This window comes from Blennius ocellaris (assembly GCF_963422515.1).
Source record: "Blennius ocellaris genome assembly, chromosome: 23".
Taxonomy (NCBI): domain Eukaryota; kingdom Metazoa; phylum Chordata; class Actinopteri; order Blenniiformes; family Blenniidae; genus Blennius; species Blennius ocellaris.
In genome coordinates this window covers 14,471,490-14,491,658 of record NC_137672.1, presented here as the reverse complement: position 1 = coordinate 14,491,658, position 20,169 = coordinate 14,471,490, and the positions used below count along the sequence as shown (strand labels likewise).

Genomic DNA, 20,169 nt, shown 5'->3' with positions numbered 1-20,169 from the left:
CTGTTGTGAGTCTCCACCTGCCAAAAAATAACTTCCCATCATTACAAAGCCCAAATCCCTCATTCAATCATGAATTATTTAAGCAACAACTGACCGTATGTATTGAGGAGAGCCAGAACTAGAGTCAAATGGTGCTACAGCACACCCCCCCCCACCCCCCACCTCACTACATGGACCTAAAATGATGACCTTGATTGTGTTTTGCTACCTTTTAAAAACCTCTAAACTGACCTTGGATGTGGCCATTTCTCTTCTTGAATTTGAAGAAACCAAAAAAAAAAAATGCAATTCTGTGTCCCTGGCTGATTTGTATGTTACAATAGAGCTAAAACAGCCTCCGGAGGTTTAACAGTATCATTAAGAGCGACGATGCTCATAACAGCAGGCTTACGTCGTCTTTTTTCCGGGATCTTCCGTCATTAAATTATTCACGGGGGCTTAGGAAATGGAGGCTGTATCATGTACTTCAGGTCAGGAAGTTTCTTTCATCAGCGCGCTGTCATGTCATGACATGACATCGCAAAGATTTTTTTTAGGATATGAAACAGAATTTCAGATCACGTTTGAAACAAAACATCATTAGACAGCTTGCTCTGATTTGAACGCTTTGTTCTGTACATGGATTTTAAATATCCTTCTACAAATTTTTTTTTTTTCAGGTAGTTTCATCACTATGCTTAATATCAGTCTCCATTTATCAGTAAACTGTAAGTTGTGGTTATTTATTGGTCGTGATGCTGCTTTTTTCTTCCAAGAATCAACTAATGTGAAACTGGGCCTTATGATTCAAAGGAGTTCACGGTGGATTTTAAGTTCTCGTCCAGCTACCGGAGACAGATTTTTAACTTTCACTCTACACACTGCAGTATCCACAGTTTTCCGGTATTTTAGTGATGTCTTCCTGCTCCCAATAGTTAACTGTAGCACGAATATCCACACATTATTTATTAATATTTACACCCCTGGGCTATCCTTATGAATTGCAGTTCCATTTTCTCCAAATAAACCATTTATTTTTGCACTTTGCGGTTCAGAGAATTAACTATCTGTATATACAGCCTGCAACTGGTGTATCTGTAAACGGTATCGTGATGCTCCATTTGAATTTGTCTTGAGTTTTAATTGTTGCATTGTCGTGGTTCTCTGAATCATTAAGTTCTAAAGTTTGACATAAATTTACTGTATTCTTCCTGTGGTTAATAAAAAGGACTTTGCTTTGAGGCTCTAGTGCTTGTGCAGTGGATTGTATGTGCCTCTTGTTCTCAGGCTCAGGGAAACTTTATCTGTTTCACAATGTGACACTGGCGCTTTTGTGTGTAGATACAGTATTTAGTTTCAGCCGGAGTTTCCACGGTGGCGCTGTCTTCAGACGGTTCCAACATGCTGCATTTGGTTCGTTTTAATTCAAAACTTATTAATTCACGATTTTGTGACTCGGATAATTCCTGTTATTGTATTGCAACATTTCTACTTACAATAGAAATTACATAACCATAACCAGAATGTATGCCCCTGCTGAAAACGACAGAGAACAAATGAATCTTTTCATTGTGTTTATTGTCATCTAATCCTGGTGAACTCAACAGTTTGAGCCACATTTCCCCACTGATTCACTCAATATCCTCTTACAGGCTTCCTGGCTGAACATCCTCGATTATCTTGGTAGTTTTTTTTTTTTTAAATTAAACAATCATACAAATGTACTGAACAACTAGAATAGCAATTCTTCAGCTTCAGTTGTTTTTTTTTTTGGGAGAATATAAACATCTCTTTTGAAATATGCAACTATTTTAGAAGATTATATCGGGGGGTTTTGAATTACTTTCAAATATGAGTAGTGGAGAACTTGTAAAAACAAGGACGGAAGTGAAACCACGCTGCATTGAAATGTGTCAATATGTTGGAACCTCTGACTGCAGTACCAGTGTTTGGCCTCAGTGTGGCAGCAGAGGAGCGTCAGTGGGCTGCAGGCTGCAGGCTGCTCCTGCCAGATGATGCTGGTGGTGGTTTCTGCAGTCTGTCTCACCTTCAGTGACACGCCCTGCTCCACGAGCTCAGGTATTTAAAAAAAAATTTTTAATAATTTTTTTTTTAAAGCTCCTCAATGCACGAGGCGGCGTGCTATGCGTGTTTCCGTCTCTCCCCATGCCGTTGTAAGTCTGAACTTTATTTTGATCCTCGCTTATAGTGAACCAATCAGGAAGACTCGTGTCAGGTATGACTCACTAGAGGAAGCGACTTTTATACCCTCAATCACATTTTAATTTAAAAGGCAGTATGTTTCTAGACACTAGATTTGCTGTTCAGTAATTTAGAATTATTTAAAATGATGTTCATTTTAATAGAAACTAAAGATAGTTTGCTCCAGTTGTTTTTTGGGTTTTTTTTTGGCTGTAAATTGCAGTTAAAAAGATCTGGATTTATCTGATTTAATCCTTAAGCAGCACCTGATTAGATCCCCAACTTCTGTCTTTCACATATGTGAATCTAACCCCACCTCCTGAACAGAAGTTATTTTATTTTTAATCAGCCTTAAACTCTTTTTTTTTTTCCACTTGTATATCTATTCCCCACATAGTTCAGCCAGTCCACAGACTCATCATGGTGGATATAATCACTATGCAGGTTATGTTGACTCTGTCATGTTTTATTAAAGATCATTTCTTGGTTTCATCATCCTTTGGGTTTTCCCACCCCACCTCATCTCCATAACCGCTGGTATATGTCGCCATGTATACCTTCAGCCTTGTTAGTGTGTAACTTACAGTGATTGGAGGGCTGTAATATTAATATTTGAGCAGGACGGCTTCTGTAAAAGCTTTCTGCTTTTCCTGTCTGCAATTGAATCCTCTAATGCAGGAGTGTCAAACTCATTTTAATCGTTTGTGCCCCTGGTGCAAAATACAGTGAAATGTACTAAGATCCTGTCTGTCTTTGGACTCCATATATATATATATATATATATATATTTTTTTTTCTGAAGTGCTGTTTCTTTCAACAAGAACTGTTAAATGCAAGTCTCATGTTGCTGTAGTTACTGACGTTTTGAGACGGTGTTCTGGGTTCGTGTGTGGCTACATGTTCTCCCTGTGTGTAGGTTTGCTCTGGGCATTCCAGCTTTTCATCCCACAGTCGAACGACATACATTTGAAATTCATTGGCAACCCTGTTTTACCCATATTCAGTCGAAATCGACTCCAGTGGTCAAGAAGATGGACGTTTAGAACTTAAGTAGGCGCTAATATTTTTGGCAAATATAGTGTTTTGGATCTATTCTATCTATCTAATGCTTTATCAATGGACCAAAGAGAAATTAATAATCATAAATCATACGATGTAGAAAAAAAAAGATTGTTCGAGTTGGGAATATGCAATAGTGAATGCCGTTCATTTTAAACTGTCAACAGACAAGATTCCCATTTGAAACACAATAAAATTCGACGCCCACTTATAAACTGCAGCTCGGTGGAAGAAGGAGCATTCATTCCTGCGACGGCGCAACGGACGACGAGACTTTGAGCTTCGGCTGGCAAATCGTCCATAAGTTCTGAAATCACGCTTGGCGCCTCGTTCCTCTTCAGGCTGATGTTGGCAAATCGCCCGTTTGCTTCTCGGGGAAGAACGAGTTGTGCGGCCTCCGGCGTGCTCGTCCTCACAACGTGAAGCTGCTTCGTTGGGCAATATGGCGGCTTTCACCGTCGCCGGTCTTTCACCTTCGGGCAGAGATGCCACCTGCTCCTTGGTTCTGCCTCCGCGCTGAGAACAGTTCAAGCCCCAGTGTACACATTTATTGAAAACTCTTCCGGTGATATCCTGGACAACAATCCAGGACTCCCTGAAGGCGTCCAAAGCCAATTAATATATATTTCCCGGCAAATACCGGGCTACCCGAGGTGCCCACGAGCCCCGGCAGTGTGCTGAAGCCGGAGCGGCGCCTCGGCAAGATTAAATCTCTCCGAACGGGAGCTCACATGCGTCGGCTTTTCAAAGCCTCCCCCTCCTTCGCCCAGAAGCATCTCTCTTCACCCGGCGACCCGGACTTGGCAAAAAAAAAACTGCTCTCGCGTCGAAATGAAAAGGGTTCCGGATGAGATCTGTTTGATCGGGATTTAGCGACTTTGATCCAAATGGCTTTCCTTGTGCAGTAATTGGCTGTGAAAAGTGGCCTTGTGATTTCTTTATCGGGCAGAACCGAGGATGTGTGGTTTCAGTATGAAAAGAAGACCTCGATGTATCATCAGCATATCCCTGTGTGAATGCGACTAGAAATGTAAAGTTGGACCAAAAAAATGCCTCTTTTCTTTGTAGTTTTGATCTATGGAAGCATTTTTGTGTGTGTGTGTGTGAAACCTCCATTTTGTTTCTCCTCCTACAGGATGTTGAAGTACATCACGGCGCGAGGCGGCCTCAGCCTGCTGGCTGTGCGGAGGGCCTGCGTTCTCTCCCGATCTGTACACTCTGCCCCGCGGAGCAAGCACCGGCCCATAAAGAAAGTCATGGTGGCCAATCGAGGTGAGCTCTCCCCCCATTAAAGTGACAATCCTGCAAATCCTTAAATCACGCCAAGTTCAATTCATAACTTGAGACAATCAAAGCTCCGATGCAACGAAATACACCCACGCGTCTTAATTTTGATTTATTTTGTCAGCGAGTTTGCTTTTTTTCCACCCGCTTTGTTTATTTGTTTCTAATTGAACTGAATTTTATGTTTGATTTGAGAGAAAAATGCACATTTATAAAAAAGTTATTATTGAGAAGAAGTTGTCCTCGCTATGTTAAATTAAAGAAAATGAGAGGCATCGTTTCATGCAGGGCAAACATTAAATCTAAATTAGAATATTTTTTAAATCTACTGAAATACTGAATGATTACAGCTGAGCAAGTAAAGTGCTAATTATAATGCTATTGCTTAAAAAAAAAAAAAATCTGGCCTGGTATTGTCGATGCACCAGTAGAGAAAGCACACACCTGTGTGTTCAGCTCTGCCCCCTACAGGGAGGCTGAGGTACTGACCGCAGCACATGGATCACCGAGATTAAATATTTATGGCGGCGTATGAAATATATCTGCTTTTCTAGGGGTAGTGTGGACTTCTAATAAAAGCGTCAACAAGCATTACCCTGGTGACAGTGAGGAAGCAAAAGGAACCCGGAGTGATGTGGTTTGTGCTTTCTGAGGCTCAGCTTGACTCTCAACTCCTCAGTTTGGAAAGGAAATGATGCAACTTTGATATTTCAGTCATACAGAAATAATAATTAGAGAACCTGCTGGTGGAAAGATTTGCTTTGATTATTGATCGGTTTATTTGTTTTTTTTTTTGCTCTCAGCTGTGTGATCACATGTGCTTAAATTTCAAAGCCGATTTCTTTTTTCAGAGCAATGTTGAATCAGTGCTTCGGCACTTATTTTCTACAACCCCTACTGTAAAAGGTTAATGCAGTGACTTGTTATTTCTCTTAACCAGTGCTTGACCCCCAGTGAGACATAAATAACACATCAGATGTTGAAATTTCCTTGAAATTCTGTCTTAAAAAACGGAGATACTGTATAATATTAAAGCCAAACTGGGCAAGAACATAAAAAAATCACATTGATCTCCATTATGAATACGATTTAACATTTTCAGATCATTTTCAAATATTTTCATTTTCCTTATAAACATTTTCTCTACCTATTGGCAATGGGCGCTGATAAGCGAACTCCTGCTGCCACTGACTATAATACACGGGGGGGGGGGGGGGGGGGGGTCTATATGCCATACACAAGCTTTGCATGAAGGTAAAAATTGTAGAGGTTGAAGAGAAGTCTAATTATCGGGAATACGGTTGTTAGATGTGGCACAATCATCACTGACGAGCCGTGGCAATGCTTCCAATCACTCCGCCCCCTCCTGTTAATGCTAATGCTGTCCAAAGAGGCCGTCTGTGCGCAGTTAATGTCAGGTGACGTGCAATATTGAGTGACAATTAAATGTGTTCATGCATTTTATTGTAATTGCTTTTTTAGAGTCCCGTCATTACATTCCTACTCGTGGACACCTTTTATAATGCTTGATTCGGTTCGACGTTTCATTGTTCCCGTTTGACGAGTGTGTAGGTTTTTTTTTTTGTGTGTTTTTTTTTTTCCTGTCACGTTGAAAACCCGGACACCCGCAGAGCTCCGTCGTTGCACATATGCATGTATATGCTTGAGTCTCCTGGCCTGTGAAGTCTCTATTTAAGCGCCTTAATCCATCAGTTTGATTCAAACCGTCTGCGGCCTCACACACACACACACACACACACACACACACACACACACACACACACACACACACACACACACACACACACACACACATGAGCTTCCCGTCAATCTCGCCGCTTCACATCAGCATGACGCGATATCAACACCACATTAGATCACAGTCATCACACTGCGGCGCACCGGACCGTGCCCGGCTGCGGAGTGCACGCCGCGTGATGAGGAGGCCCCGGCCATCATATCATATCAGGCTGGATTCCAGTTCACTAAGCACATCTCCACCCCGCCATCGCCCCGCGACTCATTCGCTAATGTTCTCCTCTCGTTTCTCCTCAACGCGCCTCACCTTCGCCCCTCGTTTTGTCTACTTTCTCAGAACTTGTCAAGTGCGATTTTCCTCCGAAGCCACTTGCTCCATTCCCCTTCTCACCCCACATGACATTGCGGTTCTTTTTTATATTCCCGACCTCATTTCCACTCTTTTTTTCTTTTTTTTTTCTTCCTGCCATTATTTATTATTTTTATTATGTTATTAAAATTGCCAAACTGTGAAAACCCTTTAACTCAACCTCATGTTTTATGTCAAAATGCAATGCATGTAATCTGTCCTCTATATTCCCACCATCATCCAACTCTTTCGGTTTGTCAAGCCGCACATGTTTCAATGCCGTCCTCCCATTCAAGCGAGAGCAACGCCTCCCGTGAGTTTTTCCCGTGACTAAATGCTTTTTCTCGCCCAAACTTTGTTCTTTTTCGCCTAAAAACAACTACTTGGGTCTTGTCACGGCGAGATAAAAGTCTGGGAGTGTTCGTACTTCACTCTCAAGCTGGGATTTTTACACTGAACCATAAACTTGAGAGAAAAAAAAAAAAATCCCTCATTTGTTGCAGTGCCCGTTGATGTATTTTTACACTGTGCGATGAAGCGCACCAGATGGCTTTGTCTTACTTTCACATGAAGAAAAAATCTGGTCAAAGCTACTGAATGGCTATAAATGATGTAAAAGTTGTGCTTGTGAAAACTGCAGCCGGTCCCTGGGTACACGAAGCACCAAGAACCCGCCTGGTCAGCGTCGCTTCCTCACGTCCTCCTCTTTGTCTTTGCAGGTGAAATAGCGATCCGGGTGTTCAGAGCCTGCACCGAGCTGGGGATTCGAACCGTGGCCGTTTACTCCGAGCAGGACACCGGGCAGATGCACAGGTAATAATCGCAACGTGAGCAAGGCGCTGCATATTGACTGCGAAGTGTTTGGCGGCCGATTAAAACCAGCAGCAATTAATGGAGGCCTGGGAAGCGTGGAGCACCTCTGCGGGTGCTCTGGGCCAGCTCTTTGTTTTGCAGTTTGTATTAAAGAGGACATAAGTGTAATTGTATTGACATTGCAGGCGTTCAGGTAATCACACTGCTTGGTTTACACGCAGCAACTAATCTGCTTAACAGCTTTTTGTGGGGGGGGGGGTTCCATTTAAAGTTTCTAATGTCTCCTTTTCCCCCCCAAAATACCTTGTCTGGATAACTAACCCCGTATTAATTTAGGTTAATATTTACAGCCGCCGAGAAAAGAAGTGTCCCAGTCGTCTGCTCTTGCTTTGACGAACTGTGTCGCTATCGTTCTTTTTTACACTTTGAAAAGCAGTTTTTGACAATAATCCGAGCCCGGTGTCGAAGCACGCTTAAGAGGTTGTGCACATATGCGTGTCTTGTTTATTCTGTCCGCCGCGCTCGATGTTCTACTAACGTGAATCGTCAACACTTACTTTGACAGGCAGAAAGCGGATGAGGCTTACCTGATTGGAAAAGGCCTGCCCCCTGTTGCAGCTTACCTTCACATTCCAGACATCATCCAAGTTGCCAAGGTAAAGCCTATTCAATAAAAGATATGTTCTGCTGTTCACCTCGATGATAAGCGCAGTGCACACTGTGTGCTTCGAGTTTTTAATTAAAATTCAATAAAGAAGCTTAAAAGATGCCAACTATTCAGCAAATTGTATGTGACAATATTAATGTCATCAGAATGAATGTATTTGTAAAAGATCCAGTCTTGGTAAAGATTATTCGCCCATGTGAGCGATTACGACGTGCCCCACAATAATGACGAGGCCCATTTAGTGCATGCGTGGCTAAATGCTCTGCAAACCGACACGATTGTCTCGCTGCAAGTGCAAACTAAAGACTAAACTGAAGAAGTCCTCGCTGCAGTGGCACCTTGCTGCTCTCGCCAAAGATTTCCAATTGGATTCAGGTCAGGACTCGATACCGACCTCTTTAAAAACAGTACCTTTTGCTTCGTACGGCTGAATGTGTGTTTCTGGTCGTAGTCTCGGTTAGGATGCAGCAACGATCATTCTGCTTTTGAAAAGGCTTCTTAACATTTTCTTTGATATGCCCACCCTCCAAACCACCTCATCCAGTAATCTAACAATGACCAATAAGTAAATTTGAAGCATTTTGAATTAATGTCACGATTATAATTGTGTAATTATGGGATAATTGTAATAGTTCAACAACTGATTATGTTATTAACATAACTCAAAAGAATGACGTGGAACTGTAAAAACTGCAGTCGATATTGTAACAATACGACTGCATTTCTCACTTTACAGCACTGTCCACATATAAGGATACCAGAAGAGTAAATATTTACAATATATACTTTTATATAAAGTAAAATGTAAAGGCAAGTTATAGGCATAAAACAATCTACATCTATTAAGAAACAAATGGCTAAAAGTTATTACTTACAGATTGATTACCACATTTCCAAAGTGGATTATTCTGTGCAGTTTTTGCAAACTTATTTTAGGTTAGAGCAGGATTTCCAACCTGAAAGATCAACAAAAAAAACTTTCCCCTAATCTTGTGTCGTATTTTCTTTTTCATGTGGTTGGGTTTCTTTGGGTTCGGTGTCTCGGCAGTTGAATCGACTGGCTCGTTTTTTTGTTTTTTTTCCCTTCCCTCCACAAGGTGGACGAGGGTTGGACCTATCGCGTTTCTTCCCCATGTCTATATTTAGCTTGTGTGGAAAGAAAGAAGAGGATCGTTCTCCCCGCCCCGTCACACCTGCCGCTATGTTTTTCTTCCCTCCGTCGTTTTCCCCCCTCCCTCTCCCCATTGTTCCTCGCTCCTTCCTGTCCTCATTGTGTTCTCCTTTCTACTTCCATCAATTATTTCTTTATTTCTTTATTTTAGAACCATCTCTCTTCTACCCTCTCCTCTGCTCCTTCTTATTTCCTTTTCCTCCCGTACGCCTTCCACCCCTTCAGGATGAACAGTCATTATCATTTTCCTGAACAGCGTCTCACAGTTGAGAATTTTTCATCGCGGTCATGTGGCCAGTCGGCGAGGCTTTGCCATCCAACTCATTTCTCAAAATCCGTCTGCCTCTCTGGGAGCTCGGCCACCCCCTGCAAGAGAGTGTGTGTGTGTGTGTGTGTGTGGGTGTATGCGTGTGTCTGTGCCACGCTTTACTACATAATAATATCCATCCATTTCTGACTGTTTGTACCCTCTGTATTTTTATAGCTGCTGCATGTTGGATGGAGAAATGTATTTATTTGTTGGAACTGCGACTGAGAGAATATGGATTGATGAATCATAATATACCCTTCATGTCTTTACTTTTGTGTCTCATGGCAGCTATATCTATATATACCTATATCTATATCTATGTATCTATGTGTCTGTCTGTCTGTCTGTCTGTCTGTCTGTCTGTCTGTCTGTCTGTCTGTCTGTCTGTCTGTCTGTAGGGATTTTATCCATCAGCGAAGTCATGGCATTCTTTGATTTGTCAAACTGATTCCTCTTCTCTGTCCAGAGCAAACCAAACTTCTTCTTCTTTATTTGATTCAGTTCATTTATCACGTAGAAGTTTACAAAAGTACTTCAGAGCATTTGTCACCTCCGATTCAGCCGAACGTGGTTGCACACACACACACACACACACACGCACACACACGATTCCAAAATCCACGTTGCACAATAAAGCAGCTAATAAACTTATGAAGCTGCTCCAATCACATTGCGTACTCTGCGGGAGCCGTTTGGAGCAGGTGAGGTTTTGACCCTGTGTGTGTGTGTGTGTGTGTGTGTGTGTGTGTGTGTGTGTGTGTGTGTGTGTGTGTGTGTGTGTGTGTGTGTGTGTGTGTGTGTGTGTGTGTGTGTGTGTGTGTGTGTGTGTGTGTGTGTGTGTGTGTGTGTGTGTGTGTGTGTGTGTGTGTGTGTGTGTGTGTGTGTGTGTGTGTGTGTGTGGCTCTGTGCCTCCCCTGGCCTGGCAGTAACGGCTCCCTGAACAACGGGACAGCCCGTAATTATAGTCTGCCTCGTATCCAAGAGCAGATGGCGCATACTGATCCAGAGACGGCTCTATCTGTCAACCTAGGTAGCTACTGTATCTTCTCTGCTACGGATTATACATGTGTGTGTGTGATATTTTTTGCCTGACCCTCAAATTATGTGTTCATGCCCATCCACTTGGTCTCCCACAGGTGTGCATTGAGTGGATGGTGATCAAGGCGTTTGTACCCGAGACAGAATGAGAATAGAATACATCATTAGCTCACAGTCTCTTTTCCAATAGCTGCACATAAATCTATTGCGCGGGCCCCAAGACGGCGAGCGCCGAAGCGTGCAAGATGGCGTGTGAGAAGACTTGCTGATTCCACCCCCCCCCCAACCGGCCGAGGGCTAAAAACAACACGCTTTAATAGACGACTGAGTGACGTCGGACATGTCTCTCTGTCACTTCACAGGACAACAACGTGGACGCCATCCACCCGGGCTACGGGTTCCTCTCCGAGCGTTCGGACTTTGCCCAGGCGTGCTCGGACGCCGACGTGATGTTTGTCGGACCAACTCCAGAAACGGTCCGCAAGATGGGGGACAAGGTGGAGGCTCGGTCGCTGGCCATCAGTGCAGGTGCAGAAAATGGCCACAGCATAGATGAGTCGGACATTAACGTTCGACAGAAGCATCAACGTTACAAACTGCATTCTTTTATTGATTTGCAAATATTCCAATAAAGGTCAATTCTTTTTAGGTCTTTCTAAAATGACATCAAATCTGTGGCATTCTTTTGACATGAATGCATTTTCGCATCTTTGTTATTAATGAGCCTGTTCACATGAATGTAAAAAAAAAAAAAAAAAAAATCCAATAACAGGGAGTACTTAATTTGTAATTATCGGCATGGAAACCTGTACACGTATTTCCGAGATGTGATAATTAAACAAGCCACGTTCAGTTTCTCCATTTGCTCACTTTCAGCTGCTGCACGCCACATTGGTTGTCTCCCTCTTCGTTTTGTTTTTTTTGCAATTAGTTTTTCACAGAAGTGAGGATGCGAGAGAACAAAATAAATCAGAATAATGGGTATACATTCACAAAGACATGGGAGTATTGGGGAGAAATCAAGGGGTGTTGATCCATTTTCTTACAATTAGAGATAATTGCCGTCATCTGCAAGGATATCCCATTTTGTTGTTTACTTGATAACTAGCATAATTCCAGAAATCATATAATGATCATGTTTGTAGTGTAAATGTGATGGGCAATGTTTTCATGTTTGAGACGTTGATGCTTTCAAAAAAAAGAAGATTTGATAACAGTTGTGCGTAAGCTTTTTAATCAATACTAATGAATACTTGATGACTGTGTTTGTTTCTGAGGCTCGCAACGTTAAAGCTGCGTCTAAAACTTTCATCGCATTTTCCCATAAACTGCTGCGTTTCATCCGGATGCTGACTCATTTCCCCTCCTCCCTACATCTTCCTCCCTGGCGTTCACAAGCATTCGTAAAGGCTTTTACACAGCAAACATTAATTTAGTCATTTCTGAGGGGATGAACATTTCCAGAACATCTTTTTTTTTTTTTTCTCTCTCCAGCACTTACTTATTCCATCTGCCTCTGAAGGTAACTGTGAAACATGCAGATCTGTTCACACCGCTTTCAGAGCCACGTCTTCCTCTATGTGCCACGACGTACAAGTTTGGCTCCGTTTTCCACCAAATTTTGCGAATCTTCGATTAAGGATCGCCTCGTCATGTTTAGAATTGGATTTCTGAATGCGACCGCCTGCGTGTTGTGCGTTTAACCTGTCGAGTTCTGCTGAATCTGCTCCTGTACAGGCGTGCCGGTGGTCCCAGGAACAGATGCGCCCATCGCCAGTATGCAGGAGGCGCAAGCGTTTGCCCAGACGTACGGCTTCCCCATTATCTTTAAGGCGGCGTATGGAGGAGGCGGTCGGGGCATGAGGGTGGTCAGAGAGTACGAGGTGAGCGCTTTACTTTTTTTTTTTTTTTCTTTCTTTCAGCGCCGCAATTAACGGCTTGTTTTAACACAATGTCCAAGATCAAATAAACAAACCCAGCTTGACGGCCGGCCGGCCGGCCTTCTGACAAGATTTTATTTTGGTATTCATTAACTTTGTGTTTGTGTTGAATCGATGTGAAATTGCTTGAAAAGTACAACCAGGTCATTTATCTCTCTGACCGCCAATCATCCCGTGTTTGAGTCTGAGCTTTGAAATTGCATCCCGCCACTTAGTGAAACCCGAGTCATTTTTGTTTATTAGAAAATGTCTTTCCGTATTGTCGGAACCCCCCCCCCCCCCCCCACCCCCCCGGATCCAAACCATAAATCTCATCTCATCTTCCCCATATTTGTAGCGCGACACTTGAATGGCGAAACGTATGAAAACGTACACTTGTAGGTCGGTAAATAAGAGTGGATGGGATACTTCTCGCAGTGGGGAAAAAAAATCCTTCAAGTAAAGTCATCAATAAAGCGATATGCAGTGAAACTAGCCGTGTGCCGTCCATCACTTCCTCCGCCTCATCCACCTCTGAGCCATGTAAAGGGTGGCATCACCCAGACAGCAATGATGGGCTGTCATAATAAATGTCACCGTGTTGGCTGCGGTGCACTGATGGAACGGAGTTGAGGCAAAAACTACACTTTGTGGTTAAAACAGAGTTTTTTTCCCCCCCGGGGGTGATTTGTTATCGGTGGCTCTGAATCACGTTGTGTCGCTATTGATTCATGCTAATGCAACACCATTGGCTTCTGAGTGGCATCAACGGCAGCACTGATCTGCTGTAGCTTGTAGGTTTGTTCATGATCGGTTGGAATTAATCTCCGACGCTCAACGCGTGGAATCAAGGCACAGTTCATTTATCTCGACCTGGTTGAAGGCAGACGGAACAAAGACGGTGGGCGCTCTTGACATGTCACGGTACATTCACACCTTCTCCAATAAACCTGTGTGCGGGGCTAAAATGCACTCGTGGGAGGATCCTTTTATTATCTCCACGAGCGGAACACTCACGATTTCCTATAAAAGCAGCGGTAGGAAAACTGCCCGTCACTCACACCTACATGAGTCTCAATTAAACTGCAGCAGAGGTGGTTGAGAAATTGTTTGATGGACATTCATGCACGTCTTGGGATTTCATTAAAAAGTCAAGCGATGTCTTAGTTATTTGAACTCTAATAACGTCTAAAACCGAAATGTTTTCATACATACTTATAATTCTGAATGTTAATTATGGTAAGAATATATTTTTAAAAACCAGTTCATTTGAATTGGTGCGTGTTCAAACTAGAAAAATGAGTCTTATGTCTCATTTCGTGCATGTTTACAATTCCCAAACTAAAAACCAGACTACAGAAACCAACATATAGCAAACAGGAGAGTGGCTCATTCATAATTTAAGTGCAATGCTTCTGTTTGTTTCGTCTACGCAGTGTAGGGTGTGTAGCATTTATATAATTGTGGTACTGGTCGCACACTGTTAAACACACAGTTGGGTCACTTTAAAAACAGTCATTAAGCTGTTCAACATGGTCGCTCAGCAGACGCTTGTTTAGTCTAAGTGCTGTTTGCAAAAAAAAAAAAAAAAAAGTCGGATTAGAACTTAGTAGGGAAAAAAAAAAAGAATTGTAACCTCAGTTGGTTGTTATTCAAGCCTCGGCCCAGCAGAGCCTGTGATATGGTTCCACCGTCTGTGACTTAATGGCAGGGGAGTTTACGTTCAATATTTAATTAGTTCTGTTCTAAAACAACATGTTAGAAATAATGAATTCTTAATTAGAACTTCAAAAAGACATTTTTGAAGGATTCAATCCGAACTATATTAGTCTTCAGGGGAAAACGAGGCCCGTTGACAGCGGGAAGTAGTAAAGTGTCGTTTACCTCGGTGGAGCTGGAAGTCGTTTGTACTCGCTGCCTTGAAGGGTTAACAGCTTTTACCTTATTTCTTTTTTTTTCTACCTTTCTAGTTTGACCGTGTCAAACTGCTTTAGTTGTTGTCAGATCAGATGAAGGAGGGCAGAGTTCAGCAGTGAAACCGAGACCCGACGGAGCAAAACCTCCTCATCATCATCAAAAGCAGATCTCATTATGGCTCGTGTAGTTTTCCTATTTCCACTCTCTTTTTGGGAATAGACCGTACAGGGCGCACGCTCGCAACAGATATGAGAGGAGCACCACTCTGGTCACTGGTCGCCACCAGTGGCGCCGAGTCCAATTCACTGATGTGTGAGAGGAACTGCCGCTTTGCGTTTCGCCTCACAAGTCGACCGTTCACTGAAAACGATGACCTTTTCTGAGTTGTAGCCAGTCTAATTAATTAGTTGTTGACATTTCTATTTATTCACTGAAGTCACAGGGGCCTCAGCAGCTTCGGCAGTTATGATGTGAGGAAACTGTTAAGAGGTTTCTCTGTACTATCGAGGCCCCGAGCAACAATGCGTAGGTTGACTTTTTATTCCATTAAAGCTAGCTCGTGGGTCATTTGTATGCTGAATTACCGGAGAGAGCCCAACTATTCTCGGCATACTGTAGGACGAGACGTGCTTGATAAGTGAAGCTGCCAGATTTCCAGATTTGTTTTATTATTATTATTTAGTTTTTTTCTTTCCCTCCTCTTAAAGTGAGACGTGACGTGCCTCCCTAAAGCGTAGAGAGACAAAAAGGAAGAATGGCACGCATCAAAGCTCCAGTGGCCAATGCCGACAGACGGCCTGAACGGGCGAGGAGTACAAATGGAAAACTTCCAACTTCCAGTCCTTCAAAAGTCTTCTGTCGTTTGCAAAAGTGCAGGTGCGAAAATGATTTGACAGCCTTGCAGGGTCGCTGCACTCCGTTTTCTAACATCAAAAATTCCGTGGGAGTTTTAAGTCAGTATTGTTTTCACTGACTTCCTGTGCCAAAATCATGCCGTCTTGGTTGATTTTCGCATTTCTCTTTTGTTACAGTTATGTCCTCTTTAGCTCAGACATTTGGTATTCAAGCAGTAGATGATGGTTGAAAGAACCATTCATCTTTTTCGAACAACTTTATCTGACTTAGGGGGCTGAGCGGCGCGGGAGCTGACCCCGGCCGACTATGGATCGAGATGGCGTGTCCCCCGGACGAAGGGTGGACACTGGGCGGACACTACATAGCCTCAACACGTATTTGGTCCAAAGTTAAGAACGACAGGCTGTTTGTAATAATGATGCAAAAAGCTTGAAATAGAAAAAGAAGCAGGAAACGAGGTGAAAAAAACACAAAACTGCCTTATAAAAAAGAGCTAAAATGGCTAAAATGTCACAATTGTCAAAAAGAAAATCCAAACTTCTAAAATCAGGTACAAATACAGCCGGAAATGTAATAAAACCTAAATATCCTAAATTGTAAGTTTCACAAATGCAACATAAGACATTGAATTTAACGAGACTCAGTTGTAGTGTTCGTCAAAATAATCTCAACCATGCCAAATAGACTCACAGTAAACGATACTGTACATGAGAGACGGAAGCTCATGTCTTCCAGCATGAACTTATCGACGGATTTGTTTTCCTTTTAGCGCAACCTCAAATATGCGATGAGCCAAATAGATCTAGAAGCTCACAAAAAGAAAAAAAAGAGTACCATTGGTATAGTCTGTACAGCTCTGTATTTGTTTGCTTTATGTAGTGATGTGAGGTCCTCCAGCTTCAAGAGTTACAGATGTTTTATTGACTCGTTATAATGTCAAACGTGAAAATCTATATGTCATTCCTGAACTAAACGCAGGTGAATCGAGGCGATATCGGTGTTTCTCTTGTGTTTAGAGAATTTTGTACGGCAGTAAAAATGTAGCAGAACAAAAGCAACTGGTGAATCCTGATGGCTTTTCCTCTCGAGTGTTATTGCCGTCCTTTATATAATATTGTAAAATATACATACATCACATTTCTGGCCGGTGCCTGTCATGCCTTTTTTTTTTTTTTTTTTTTTTGGACAAACTGTGTTTGGCAGTGTTTATGAGGTCTGCAGTCGCCTTAAGAATTTGGGAGTCGCGCCTCCGAAAGCATCTCTCCTCGAGGCTACGAGATGACAGCTTGGGATGAACTGGAGTTTGCTCTCCCGGGGCTCCGGGGTGGGGGGGGGGCACGGTTGTGACTCCGTCTGTCCCCAGTAGAGGAGGCTGGATGGGCTGGCAGGATGTCACAGGCTGACAAACACAGATTGAGTTATGACCTTCAGTGTGGTTGGTCGCGATCTCCCCGGGATCCTGTGAAGCATTGCGCTCCTCCGGGGCGTGTAAACATTTGTGTCGAAAGAATGCGAAAACACACGAGGGTTAGGAAAAATAGGGCTTTCGCTAATGGAACGTATCGCTCTGAAAACCGGGGGAATTTCTTGTCTCTCGTTGCACTAACTGGGATCTCTTCTTCTCTGTTTGTCAGGAACTTGAGGAGAATTACCAGCGGGCCTACTCCGAGGCCCTGACGGCGTTTGGGAACGGAGCTCTGTTTGTCGAGAAGTTCATTGAAAAGCCGAGACACATCGAAGTACAGATCCTCGGTAAGTGCAGCCGACCACTTCCCCCTCAGCTTTACACTTCCTCTTCGGCCTTCCCGCCGAGATTCGTCCGTTTAACGTTGATTTGAATTGACCGACTCTCATTAATGAGGCAATCTGAATGGAAGACATTGACCAGAGTGGCGGAGCAACGGAAGGAAGCGAGACGGATGAACAATGAATAAGATTTATAGCCTCGCGGAGGATTCTCTTAGCCATTATTTGTTCTTTATTAGAGTCAATGCAACTTCACATACGCTCCATTACGGACGTGAAATTCTACCCACACACTTACAGGAAGCGTGTCTGCACTCTTGAGCTCAGACTGTCCCACACAAGTGGTTGTGTATTTGTGTCTGTCGGCGATCGGTCTCGCGTTCAGATTTAGCCATACTGTAGCATTGTGCGTGTGGCCGCTGGGATTTATTAATGTCTGCAGGGCGTCCAAATCATGAAGTGAATTTTCCAAATGACCTGAAAACAGCCATGTCTATACTCCTCTCCCCTATCACTCCCTTTTCAATCCGATTTGTTTTCTTTGTTTTGTTCTATATCAAGATCCTTTCAGCTTTGGTTTCCTTTCACTTCACTGCTTGTTTCTTGTGAAGTCATTTAAATGCCACAAACAAAACACAAGCACAATTGTGCTGGGTAGAATATTTTGTTGTACAAGTGCTTTAGAGCAAGCATGTTTTGGTTGGAAACGCTTTTTCCCTTTTTAACAGACGCCACATATTGGAGGAACATGCATTTGTGGGATGAACATGTGGGTACCTCCGAAGAAAAATGTGCTAAAGGCTCTTTGTAGTAATTAAGCTTTCCGGTGGCGTATTAAAAAAATAACCTACCAACCATTAACTCCCTCACTTAACTTTTTGCGCATAATTTATATCAAAACCCAGATGTACTTAAACCACTGATGGTGCGAAAGCGGCCGGTTTTGAGCAGATACCCACGCCGCCATGAGGCGAGGCATAGGTGTTACTTAGTTTTGTTTTATCCTTAAAATATTTTCTGTGTTATAATGTAGTAATATGTGTGTTGCAGCTTCTGAAATCGCCACTCGATCATGTGACGCTTGGGGGGACTTGCTCCCGAACCAACATAAAGTGCAACATGAAGATTATTTTGTGGATTTTGAATTGTACTCGGTGGCCGTAAAATTGAATCAAAAAGAGTTTGAAAATGGTTAATAGTTATTTAGTTGTTGCATTCAATTTTCTTTTTGGTTCTCGCTGTTCAATGAATCAGTGGTTTACCATTACGCGTTGTGTGGTCCTTGTTGGCTTTCAGTTTATCAGCCAGCATGCCGACCAGTCTCTCTCTCTCTCTCGCTGTTCACGGCGCTTCTTTGTATTGGCGAAACTACTGCAACTGTTAACCCCCCACTGGGATGCTTGTGTCAATGTGAATGGGACATCTTCCACCTTTTACAGACACTACAGGCCACTTTCATATCCTCTGTTATTGTGAGCATCTTGCTGCTAAATCTGAAAAGAGAAAGAGTTGCAACACAAGCATGAGAGAGCTATCCTACCTTCCTGCCTCTTACTTCGTATTCTTTCCGGCGCTGCTATAAATCGTCCGTCGAAGATCTCGCCGCGCAGTGAATCGAGGAACAGAGGCTTTCTGTAATTTTACTTGTACTCGAACACATCCACATTACGCAACCGCTTGGTTTTCTTTACACTCCAGCTTATCTCATAATTTCGTTTTGTTCCACCCCTTCTGTCGTCTCCTCACCTACTTCTCTCTTTGTCTTCCCTCAGGCGATAAATATGGTAATGTCATCCACCTCTACGAGAGAGACTGCTCCATTCAGCGGAGACACCAAAAGGTGAAGTCCTTGCTTTAAAATTCACCCAACCCAACTTAATGCCGGAATTTATTTAAGATTATCTTCGTGGCATTTGTTCTGCATTACATAGATTAGCATGGAGTGGGTGGTAATGGTGGGTGGGCATGAAACAAAGGTCAAGAGCACAAATCCCACCTGTCTGCTGGATGTAGATACATAAGAAGAAAAAGAACACAGTGGAGTTTTATTTGCACAAAGACACTAATTGAGCTACTGGAGAATAAATATGGTGATTATATTCTTGGATTTAACAATGGCTCAGGTGACACAGCTGGTTTTGAGTATCGCTGAATACTCTACGCAGCAGGGGGTGAGATGATTCCAATAAAAATTAGCCACTGCTAATGCTTGTGTGGAAGCAATAATGGCACTCGCCACATAATCCTCCACCAAATCAGCTCCGATCAGCAACAATTATTTATTTGAATACAAGTGTTTGAAGTCACTCAATTCATTAGCGAGGCTTATTTTTTTGTGTTTCCGGAATTCTGTGGGTTGTTATTGAATGGAAAAATCAGCCATTAAAGCCTCACCTGATTGTCTGAATAACACAAAAAACTGCCTTTATAGGGAAAATCGATATTTGCCATTTAATTGTCACTTGATATCACAATGCTTTCATCAGAGGGAGCTGATTACCGTGTAAAATTTCATTTCGCATTGTCACCTCAGAGCAGTTTGAATCGTGTGTTTTCATCACTTTCCTTTTAATCAAATTATAGATGATAATCATATTAGTGGCTCCGTTCATGCCAATGCTGCTGGTCTTTGATTCCACGAGACTTAATCTGCCTTTGCCCTTAATCTAAGATCTCTTTGAATCTCGGAGACGAGACGAGTCGCCTGTTGAAATAGATTTGGGACGGAAGAGCGCTGATGGGATATTTTTAGTTTTTTCGTGGAAGCACTATTCATACTTGGAGAGGCTCCTTTGTTAGCCAAAGATCTGATAACAAAATTTAATTGAGTTTTTAAAAAAAAGATTTTTATGTTTTTAGTTTTTCCATCTTTGACCGAGGTCATGTTTTCCTGAAGATTTCCATTAGCCCGAATAGATCGGTCGACTTGTTTGACCCAGTGGAGGAAAACAGAGCCAGCAAGCAGCAGTTGGGCGGATTGGAGGGCCAGTTTGGAACTACAAATGTTTTATTCCCCCGGTTTTTATTGATCTCCGAAAGACGGACAGTATGTGAAACTAGGGGGAGACGAACGGATATGATACCGCACAGTGAAGTGTTGCT

At 42.7% G+C, this 20,169-nt stretch overlaps 1 protein-coding gene across 1 annotated transcript in view; it reads left to right on the top strand.

The window, feature by feature from the left end:
• The window catches only part of pcxb (pyruvate carboxylase b), a 303,687-nt gene that overhangs the window by 6,591 nt on the left and 276,927 nt on the right, over nt 1-20,169 (top strand). The window contains exons 2-8 of the mRNA XM_080518797.1: nt 4,376-4,512; nt 7,351-7,444; nt 8,010-8,100; nt 10,993-11,158; nt 12,368-12,513; nt 16,956-17,073; nt 18,840-18,907. Coding sequence (XP_080374923.1) covers nt 4,376-4,512; nt 7,351-7,444; nt 8,010-8,100; nt 10,993-11,158; nt 12,368-12,513; nt 16,956-17,073; nt 18,840-18,907 — 820 coding nt within the window. The remainder of the gene's footprint in view (nt 1-4,375; nt 4,513-7,350; nt 7,445-8,009; nt 8,101-10,992; nt 11,159-12,367; nt 12,514-16,955; nt 17,074-18,839; nt 18,908-20,169) is intronic.